The 10,950-nt window shown below is 47.6% G+C and overlaps 1 protein-coding gene across 4 annotated transcripts in view; it reads right to left on the bottom strand.

Moving 5' to 3' along the window:
- gtdc1 (glycosyltransferase-like domain containing 1) overlaps positions 1-10,950 on the bottom strand; it is a 30,834-nt gene that overhangs the window by 9,467 nt on the left and 10,417 nt on the right. For all 4 annotated transcript variants that reach the window (XR_009523451.1, XM_060040438.1, XM_060040436.1 and 1 more), the window contains 2 exons: positions 4,660-4,788; positions 4,142-4,384 (listed from right to left, as the gene is read on the bottom strand). Coding sequence is in view for 3 of the 4 variants with exons in the window: in XM_060040438.1 (XP_059896421.1) it covers positions 4,142-4,384; positions 4,660-4,788 (372 nt within the window). In the remaining variant the exon portion in view is untranslated. The remainder of the gene's footprint in view (positions 1-4,141; positions 4,385-4,659; positions 4,789-10,950) is intronic.

The following is a 10,950-nucleotide window of genomic DNA, read 5'->3' as shown; positions in this document are numbered from 1 at the left end:
CTTTAATGAGGACCGTTAGCCCCCAGTGACAGTCAACTGAAGTCGGAGCTGTCAGCCCGCTGATTGGTGTTTGAGTGACAAACAAAAGCTACGTGGCATCATCTCCCCATAATCACCTCCCCCCGACCCCCCCCCCCCCCCCCCCCCCCCCCCCCCCCTTCCCCTTCCACCACCACCACCACCGCCACCGATGCCCCACTAATCTGCCCCGTTATTGCAGCAAATAGAGGTTGCCTCTGATCTAAGGTGCCGATGGTAGCGGTGGTGCAGAGCTGCCGTGCGTGGGACCGGGGCGGGAGCGTGTTTGTGTGTTTGTGTTGGCGGGGGGAGTTTCAGTGCTCATTCCTCCAAAGACGTCTCTACAGTACACGAGGTGACGTGGAGGTGAACGTCTATCATAAGCGGGGGGGCAAAGCACTGCGCTCTACGTGAGATACTGAGGGGGGGGGGCAAACGATTGTCCGTGGCCGAAGTAAGGGCAGGCGCTGTGGAGCCCGATCATAGCCGTTGGAGACCACTGCCATGCGTACCTTGATCTCTCCACGCTCCCAAGAAAGTACATGTACACCCACGCACCCACCCACCCCGCCCCCACCCTGACCCGTTACCGCATCAAGCCCTTTGTGGTGCTTCCTCGACCTCGTTGACCACAAAGACAAATGCAGATTCAGCCAAGCGAGAGACGAGGGAAAGTAGGTGGGAGTGCTGGGGGGGGGGGGGGGGGGGAGGAGAGAGTGCAGCAATATCTTCCGTGGATAGAATCTCATTAATATGCATAACATACCAACCCAAAAGAAAATAAGATCCTCTCATTTAGAGATCCGTGATTAAATATTCCCCTTTATGTAGCACCCAAGAGGTGCATTTTAAAATTCAAATACTATTTACACCAATGCACAATGTGAAATGAGCCCTATCACCAGAAAAAAAACCAAACGACTGAAGCACTAATTAAGGGGACACTTGAAAGACAAAGAGAGGAGCTTACTGCGGAGAGATTGTGACAGTCGGAGATAGTTCAGTGGCACGGAGAGGGGGCAGGGAGAGGAGATGGTGCTGTTCACTTCACATTCTCACAGAAAAAAACAGCACCTTGTGGGAACGGCAGTGGGAGCTGCATGAAACTCCTGAGATCCATGAGAGCACCCCACTTTCAAAGGGGTACATGCAGGCTACGCGGTATATTAATGTGGAGAGTAGTTACGGTTCTAGTAGTGGACTTTTTTTCATCTCACAGAAAAGGAAACGCACCAAAGCCTCAACTTAAATGGCGCTCACAGGGAAAGCGATGGAATTAAAGGGCTCACAGAATATTTCAATAAAATCACATTGAAAGAGAAAATCCATAGGCGTGTTGTCAGTTGATGTAAACAAGCGCCCCGCTACCCCTGCACAGTGGATGCTCCATGAGGCCGTTTAACACCCACCAGATAAAACACCATTCCTGTTTGTTTCAACTTGCAATGCAATGATTTTATGACACATCCTCTGCGACCTCCAACAATGATGTTAAGGGGGTCGCTGGGTTGCAAACGGATGCATTTTAACAATTTAAAAGGAACAAACAAGGAGCTCTCCGGCTCTACTACTTCAGAGTTTGCTGGTGTGCAGCAAGCAAGGTCAAGACGGGGAGGGGGAGGGGGGGACATCATCTTCAGTTCAAAGGAGTATGCTAAGCCAAGTCTCTGTGTCTCAAATGACTCCTTAACAATGCACCGTGTTTTCTGACTCCATCGTGTATGATGACACTATTGCAGCCCCCCCCTCTCCTCCTCTCCAACCCCCACAAACCAATCACAGCACCAGCAGGCAGACAGAGATGGAAATCCTCTTGAGGTAAAAGCGCTGATCCTGATCAACCTTCGTGGTCCTGAGCTCTGAGAGCTAAATCTCTGGCACAGCATAGAGAGAGAGAGAGAGAGAGAGAGAGAGAGAGAGAGAGAGAGAGAGAGAAAGAGACAGAGACAGAGAGAAAGAGAGAGAGAAAGAGAGAGAGAGAGAGAGAGAGAGAGAGAGAGAGAGACAGAGAGTGAGGGAGAGGGAGAGGGAGAGAGAAAGAGAGAGAGAGAGAAAGAGAGAGAGACAGAGAGTGAGGGAGAGAGAGAGTGAGAGAGAGAGAGAGAGAGAGAGAAAGAGAGAGATAGAGAGAGAGACATAGAGAGACAGAGAGTGAGGGAGAGAGAGAGAGTGAGAGAGAGAGAGAGAGAGAGAGAGAGAGAAAGAGAGAGATAGAGAGACAGAGAGTGAGAGAGAGGGAGAGAGAGAGAGAGCGAGATTTAACGGTCCCTTCGGGTTATCGCCACTGTGGCACGAAGCCATCTTCACCTGTAAACAGCTGTCTGCTGGCGCCACTCGCTGATCCTATACCCCCCCCCCCTCATCCCCCCCCAAATCAGACCTCTAGCCCCCCCTGGAAAGCATCGCCTGCAATAAGGCGCTCTCGTAATCTGAGGATCCAGGCCACACGCAGATTATCAATCTGCAAACCAAACCACCAGGAGAGAAAGAGAGAGAGACAGAGAGGGAGAGAGAGAGAGAGAGAGACAGGGGGAGAGAGAGTGAGAGAGAAAAAAAAGTCAAGGGCGGAAGAGGAAATATGAGTGGAGTGAAATGGAACAAACTGAGAGAGGCTTCAATCTGGGAGGATTAACGAGGCATCTCTCTCTCTCTCTCTCTCTCTCTCTCTCTCACCCTCTCTCTCGCTCTTACATCCCTACACCGTCATTCTACATCTCCCTCTCTGTGTAAATCCTAATTTATCCCCAGAATAAAGCCAACATTTATGCAGCATGGATGTTGAGAGCAATAATCCATCTGTGTTTTGCTCAGTTTAGAGGAGATTAGGCGACGGGTGCTTTTGTCACTGATACAAGAGAAGGTGGGAAACAGATAGCGGGCAGAGTCCGAGGCAGAGCAAGGGCGGACTGCAGTGATACCTCCAACAATGACCGTGGAGGGCAGGGGCAGCAGTGGCCTTTAGGCTGATTCCTGATGTTCTGATGAGTGAAGCAGGAGCCTTTGTGGATAGGCACTAGAGGGAATAATACGAATAAGAATAATATGCATCCCTGGGCCCTCTGAATTTGCTTCATAAATCAAATGTATTGTTATTAAGATTATTATAAAACATTATAAAATATTACTAAATATAATGGAGACGACAAAAATAAGGGAGGATTTTGGCCACTCCTTTAAAACAGGTTACTAGCTTTCTAGCTTTAGCAATAGGTCTGCCGAGCCTTGTGGAAGATACCTGTCTTGTGCAACGAGTGAATGAGGAGAGTGTGAGCAGGTAGCCAGGTAGCAGGGAGACTGGTACTACATCCAATCATTCAACTTGCCAAAATGCGTCTTCGGATAGGCGTGCGACAGCCAAAGATACCTTATTATTAAATGTTCCGTCAGAGCATTTAATTCATTGATTGCTGTTGGGATTTAAGCAAAATTTCAACAAATATGACAAAAAATGCTAAAATAAATTGCCTACCCTAGCTTTACGCATGATGATGCATCTGTATCTGGGGTTTACTGTACGACTTACACTGTATGTAATCCACCATGCCCTTTTGTTGTGAGAATAAACTGCCATCCAAGACGAGTAATCATCCGCGAGGATGGCACCCAGATGCTATAGTGATTGATCTGACCGCTGGATTATGGGTTTTCTCTGTGTGACGACTTTGCTCCAACACACAGCATAGCAGGAGAGGTGAACGACATAACAACTGCCTGCTGGCTCAACATGTTTTCAGACTTCGGTGTAAACGCTAAACACGTGCTCCAGTAGGCAAGACAAGACAATCCATCAAAAGATGCTCCAATCGTGCTGTTGGGGTGTTGATGTTTGTGTGTGTTTATTTGTGTGTGTTTACGTGTGTGTGTGTGTGTGTGCTCCCTTTTTTTATGTTAGTTTAAAAAAGGGGGGGTGGATATAGTTTATTGGATAGAGTCTTCTGACTTCCAGTTGACAGGTTCTAGGTTTGAATCCCGATATCCACATTCTCCCAGCAGAGACCCTTGAGCAAGAAGCATGATCCCCTCCCGCCACGTTAATGCCCCTGCATCTGCATTCATCGTGAGTGGCGTTGGATAAAAGAGTAAATGATTGAGAAGTCAGGGTCTATTTTGCGTCTTCACTCACCACCTGTGGGGCCAGACAATATGCAACGGTTTGGTCTGGTCACCGGGTCCACATCCTCCCATCGATGCGGCCTGCTCCCCTTCCCCCGCCGGGACGTCCCGGATGGAGGTGCCACAGTGCCCCGGTGCCTCACCCTGTCCCAGCGAGGAGCTGTGCCCGGGCCCGGACAGGACAGCCACATTTCTGGTCTCTGGAGGGGTTCCCCGAGCCTCGTTGTTGCTCTGCGAGCCCAGCTCCTCAGATCTAACCGTAAGATAATAAGACATATGTTTTACACATCAAGGAAATGCTGCGTAATTTATGTATATATATATATATATATATATATATATATAAGAAAATATTGTACAAAGGGAATTAACACATGTCCAAATGGCAGGTTACTTCATTGAGTTTGTCATTAACTCCAGTACATGGCAAATGGAGCGTCATGCTGCATTAAAGAGGTGAAAGGTCAATGGAATTGGGTTGCCTCGACACTGGGTGGTCACTCCGGGCAGGCAGCCGCACACCGCTACCTTGGCGCCTCAGGATCCTCTAAGCGGGGCTCAGGCATCTGGCCCGGAGGGACGGTGATGTCATCATCGGGGGACGCCGCCGCCGCCGCCGCCGCAGGCCCGCGGAGGAGCTTGTGTTCTGGGAGAAGACTGTTTTAAAAAAAGAAAGAGCAAAAAAATAACTTAATTCACTGCAGCGTGGAGACGCCCACTTCATCCCAGGAGGACCACGCGGCGCCCTGCCTCCTAAGAGGGTGCATCGCGAGGGAGGCGGAGTCAGAGCGGCTGATCCGAAACAATAAGATGTCAACCTCCTCCTCATCATCATCATCATCACCGTCATCACAAAGCTACTGAAAGAAAGTAGCCCGGCCCTGGCTCCGAGCGCCCGCTCACCCGCTGGCTCCCCTGGGACCGAGCGGCGGAACGGGCGCTGGAAATAAAAGATGCTGATGTCATTGCGTCGAGGAGGGGAATGGGAAACACATTGACAGGGCTGGCAGGCGCGGCAAGCCGTCTGCATGGCGAGGGGGACGTTTACGAGGGCGGGGAGCGCGGTATGGTCGGCATATAGAGGGACAGCCCAGACTGTCACTGGCTGTTCCGTCCGTCTGTCCGTCCGTCCGTCTGTGTGGTCCCAGATGAAACACGTACAGTTGTCGAGACAACGATCATGTTGAATGTTGTCTTAGCGATGAACTCGGTAGCAAAGACACAAAAAAACACTGTGAAGTAGGTTTCATAAACCAAAACCAAAGAAACAAAGACAATTCCACAAATTGAAAGTCATCCAACTTTTGATACACATGATGCACAGCAAGCCAAAAATGGATTCCTTGTACTTTAATACGTATCACTGTCACCAGAGGTCGTCTCTTGTAAAGATGACATCACAGCATAACCAATTTCAGCTGGCAAACAACCCCTCAGATACCCAGCAGCATGTGGAAGACCTCTAAATACAAATGTTTCTATTGTATCACTTGGAAGATGTAAACACACAACCAATTGAAGATTTGTGGTTTTATTCTTCGATTTCATCGTCTTCCCTAGCTTTCCCCCCTTTCATCCCCCAGGGTTGCCGTGTAAAATAAGCACACCTTTCTGCTTTAAAACATAAATAAGTACCCAATTGAAACACGTGTTAATCTGGAATGGGAATAAATCGTTAGGTAAAAGGACTTAATGCCAATTTACTTATTCATCTCCAGTACTCAAATCACGTATTCCTTTGATCTAATAAAGCCCTGCTAAAGAGACTTTCCTGGCTACTGTAAAGGGGTGTTAATATTGCCTCAGGTGTACAAAGAATTAGCATAAAAAAAACACACCAAAACATACTGTGCAGCCAGAGCCCATGTTCCGGGCTGTCCGTCTCTGGCTAGCACTTGCATTATTAAGATCCATAAAGGCAATTTAGAGCTTGAGTTTCAGAAAAGCCAGGCAGCCAGACATTACCTCGTCAAGTCATTGATAAAAATGACAAAGTGGAGAGACAGGGTGGGATGGATATGTTGTATAAGAGATATGGACATGAATTCATCTCTCTCATGAGATGCCTGTTTAAAAGGGCTGACAAGGAAGCGCTGGTGGTTAGGTATGACCAATGATGCTGGCTCGCTGGCCCCTGGGAAAATTGTATTCGATACATCCATTTTAGAAATTGGATGAAGAGGTTTTGACTATGGGCTATAAAACCGTGGTTGTGTCTACTGAAGGGGGGGGGGAGGAGAGAGGGAAGTGGAGGGAAGGAAGGGGAGAGAAAGAGAGAGCGAGGTACTTAGAGAAAATGCCAGCAATTAGCTTATTTATAAATCAACAGCAATTTCTGTGATGACTTTACCTCTGTCCATTTGATTAAATGTGAAAGGATGAAGGGGAGAGTCAAAGTCAAAAATCATTTGATCTAATTTCCTTTATTGGCAATAATCACAAGTGTCTCTCCCACCGGGTTATAAAACACGGGCTGGATCTGAAGCTTGCACTTGGAAGGGCTCCTATACCCAGAGAGCCCATTTAATACAACAAAGATAACACTAGCTTGATGCCGCCCAAAAATGAATTAATTCAAGACTCTAAAGATGCAGCAACATTCGTGCTTCTTGTTTCCTATTTTACCATACGACATGAACATCTAATACAATTCCTGAATGTCTTTAAAACATAAGACGCATTTTCCTTAACAAGAACCACACTAAGAAGAGGGAATGTTCCTTGTCTTCCCGAGACCAAAAAGGAGCGCTGCAGGTCAAACAACAAGCATGATGGCTGCTGAACCCAATTGGAGTGGAAGCGGTGTTCGTGAGTGTCCATCTAGCGCCCTGCTAAGGTGGTCCAGCAGTGGATCTCCCCAGGGGGCTTAACCCTAGCCCTGGCCACGTTAGGGGTCAGTATGGGAAGAGAGAGAAAAAGAGAGAGAGAACCCACTGAGAGGTTTTTAAAGCAGTGAGGTTCGCTGTCCCACGGGCATCACTTCAAAACAATCTCATCAGCATAAAGCCCCTGAATCACGGCCACTTAACACCGCTGATGGTGCTTTTCCCTCGTTGTCGAGAGAGCCAGCGCGTCCAGCCGGGACCAAGGGGAGAGCGAGACGGCCTCGATTGGCATGAGCTGAGCAGGCCATTAAGGCACATTAAGATCTACATTACAGTCATTATGTGCTGACCCCGTAGTCAGAAATGATCGCGGTCCACTCTCCTACGTCCAACTAGCGACGGCACTTGCTAGCGGTGGGTAGAAGGGGGATGGGGGAGGGAGGAAGGGAGCAGGGGCTAGGGGATGGAGAGGGTGGTTGAGTGTACTTCACCCCGTTGGTGATCACAGGCCATCACAGGCCGCGGTCACACACGCCTACGGGGGAAATACTGGAGGAGTGTTCAGACTTCACCGTGGATTAACATGGGAAGGCTGTGAGGAGGCCCTTTTGCCTCTCGGTCTGGTGGGGAGGCCGCAGAAGGTCAAAAGTGAAAAGAAATTGCATACTTTTTTGTCGTTGCAGTTGGTTGGAGGATATGGGTGAAATTACGCAATGTGCGGATGGATTCCGAAAATGTGACATAAGACATCTGCTGTATCTGCCGTGTGTCGAGGTTGTACCCTGAAAAATACCCACTATAACAGGGCTTTTCTTTTGGGTTTTTTTAAATTCGGGGTTGAGCCGAACCGTGAAAATTTCAGATGTCGTACTGGGGTAGGATTTCGAAAATACGAAAATATACAAACACCTCCAGAAACCACAGTAAGTAAAAACATGCTTGTAGCGTTCTGCATTAAAACATTTATTCAAGCCAGTGGAGTGTTTTCTGGCGTTGTTCTTGAACCACATCAATCAAATGTGAGTTTGACAACAGCGCTTTTGTGCACGGACCAAGATATAGTGTCCAAAAATCGCACTTCGAATCGCAACAGGTACTGGAAGCGACTCAAGTACTGGGACAAAGACGAAACCAGCATCCAAGAACTGTAGCCAGGCCTGCCAACCACTGTCACACACTCAAAAAAATCCACGAGAGCCACTGAATATGTGAACATGTTTGGCCAATAGATTATCATTACTTAGCTAGCTTTAAACACTGTATAAATATAACTCATTCACTGTACACACAAAAGCCATGAGTCTCATGAGGGACCAGCCTCAGAACTCATTCTGTTCCAATTAAAAATAAAGAATTCCCCCATGTGTCCTGTGATGTCATTGACTATGGAGCAGCCACGGTTGCATGCTTGTCGTTTCGTCTCTCCGTCAGAACTCGAGACCTATCTCATTTTGAGGGCATTGGGTAAACATCTCAAACAATGGGAGGTGGGGAACTTAAAAGCCACCTCAGGTCAGAAATGGGAGGATGGTCTATCATTGGCTGTTGGAATGCCTTGCGGGCAGACTGCAGTCCAAGTGAGGTGGCTTAACACTGACATACAAAGCAAACCACTCTCATATGCTCTGTTTGTCTTTCTCTTTCCAAGCGGAAAAAAGGACGATACATAATATTGTAATTAGTGAAGCAGAGTGTAACAACATTGGTTTGGAGGTATTTTTTTGCTAAATTGTAGCCCCATTGGTTCTTCTGTTGTTTCTGTTCTTTAAACAGAGCTCTCCTGGCATCGGTGTAATTCAATTGTTTAGCCCTGTGTTTGAAAACAGTCGTTTTTCTTGATTATGTCATCACCGGTCAGACACCAGTCTCTTAGCTAGTTCGGTATTAAGGACAAATCACCAATGCGGGGTTTGATCCTTAATTCATTCCTATTCATCACAGTCAGCTCCGTGCACTTCAAAGACGCATATGGGCCCAATTGTGGTTGTTCCTGGCACACGAACGACTGAGAACCGAGTCACTGGCTTATACCTCGGGTTTCAATGGCTAAGCGGCAACAAACCGTGCCGAGCCCCTATAGCATGTTGCTTTTATACTTTCCTAGAACCTAAAGATCTCAGACTGACACGGCAGATGACTGCAGATATAGAAACCGAGGGATTAATGGCTAGAAGGTGTGACGTCAAAAAAAAAAGCAGAAAAAAAAAAAGGTGGCCGACAGCTGTTTTCATCATGTCTCCCGACAAGCTTAAGAAATGGATGGCGTGATTAGGCCTTCACCCCCCCCCCCCACCCCACCCCCTATTCTCATCAAGCCTTCAGCGCTGGCCAATGGCGACTTGAAAGTAATCGCACAACAAGAAAAGATTGCAGAAACGGAGGGTCTGGTGCACTGGTGATGAGCCGCTCAGGGGACCAACTGTTGGAAGGGTTTGCTTAGGGCCCACAAGGTTAGAGAAGGCTTGGCGATCGCCCGGTCAAAAGGCTGCAACAGAGGTTCCTTATGCTGAATTTAAATTCACATTTATATGCGGTTTCCTAATGCCATAAAGTTATCCATTGGGTAAGTGTAACTACATATTTATTGTAAAATTCCTATGAAAAGTCCTATGATGAGCTGTACCGAACATACCACCGACAAAGAAAATTATCCATATTTCTTTTATTTGTTTCCTTGTTCAAGCATTTTCATCTTGCTGGCAAGAAGTCCATTTGAGTTGGAGCTTCTCAAAGGAATGTTTCAAACAGGATATCCTGCCATCTGCTCCAGGCTGCCTTGTTCCAGGAGTCAATCACATGGAGACCTGGACTGACTGACTGCTAGGAGCCACATCAATGGCTTTTAAAAGTAGCCAAAGAACCTTTTCTTAATCAACTTAAAAGTAGCTTCAGTTATCTGCAGAGAGTTAAGGGGCTTAATGAAAACCGGGCATCAATGGGGAGGTCTAGAAACAAAAAAAGAAGAAGAGGTAAACGCGCTTTTCTTTTCATGTTCCCAACTGAAATCTGCATTCAGCTACTTTCAATTGTGGCACTTGTAACACATAGCAAGATGTTTTATCCCGCGGCGTTTCACAATAAACAAATAAAAAATGTATACCTTCCATCCGCCAACTCCCCATCAAATACACGCAAATATTTACACGGGAAAGTTAAGCAACGAAAGGCGATGAATCAAATAAACATCTTCTATCAACACCTGCTTATTTACCTCTCCTGAGGGTGAACAATAATAAAGGCCATGACAAGGACACAAAGGCAATAGAAGAAACTAGGGGTGCCATTCAAAAAGCCGGCAGGGGGGCCCTTGCCGGCCAGAATGTGGCACCTGCTGATCACGTGGTGGCCCCTTACATTGATTTGATTACACTCGGCTACCCCGCCCTCCATACCATACCCACGGATTGACGATTCTCAAAGAGAAGTCAATGCCCTGCTGCTCTGCCATGATAAATGGGATGGCTTTGTGTACCACCGCAGGTTTCTGCTGGCTCAGGTCAATCGCTATTAAATTACAAAAGTCCGCCTATCAAAGGCCGATTGATAGATGGGGCGACCACAAAACAACGCTCGCCACAAAGAGACCTCTGGCTTCACGGAGGAATAAAAAAAAAAAAGGCACACGGTTCAAAAGCCCCCCACCCCCATCCCCAGCCCCCCCCCCCCCCCCCCCCTGAAAGCAAAGGAGAACAGAGAAGAAATGATGAATATTTTAGCGTATTCATCTGAAACTGGCAGCGTTTACACCACGATCACAGCAACATCACTGGAATTTTTTTGAACAGGGAGACAAGAGTTAGAAAGGGTAGGCGACAAAATACCTATGCAGAGACATGATCCGGTGTTCCCCCCCCCCCCTACCCCCTCCCCACCCCCATCCCGCCACATCCATTTGTTTCTCTGAGCGTTTTATATTTTCAGAGAGCTGGACTAACTGTGTTTGGAAAAGGACCGCGGGCATGTCGGGGGATTGTCGGCCATGCATATAATCGCT

Source organism: Gadus macrocephalus, chromosome 20, assembly GCF_031168955.1.
Source record: "Gadus macrocephalus chromosome 20, ASM3116895v1".
Classification (NCBI taxonomy): domain Eukaryota; kingdom Metazoa; phylum Chordata; class Actinopteri; order Gadiformes; family Gadidae; genus Gadus; species Gadus macrocephalus.
The sequence above is the reverse complement of the archived record's forward strand: the minus strand, read 5'-3'. Positions and strand labels throughout refer to the sequence as shown.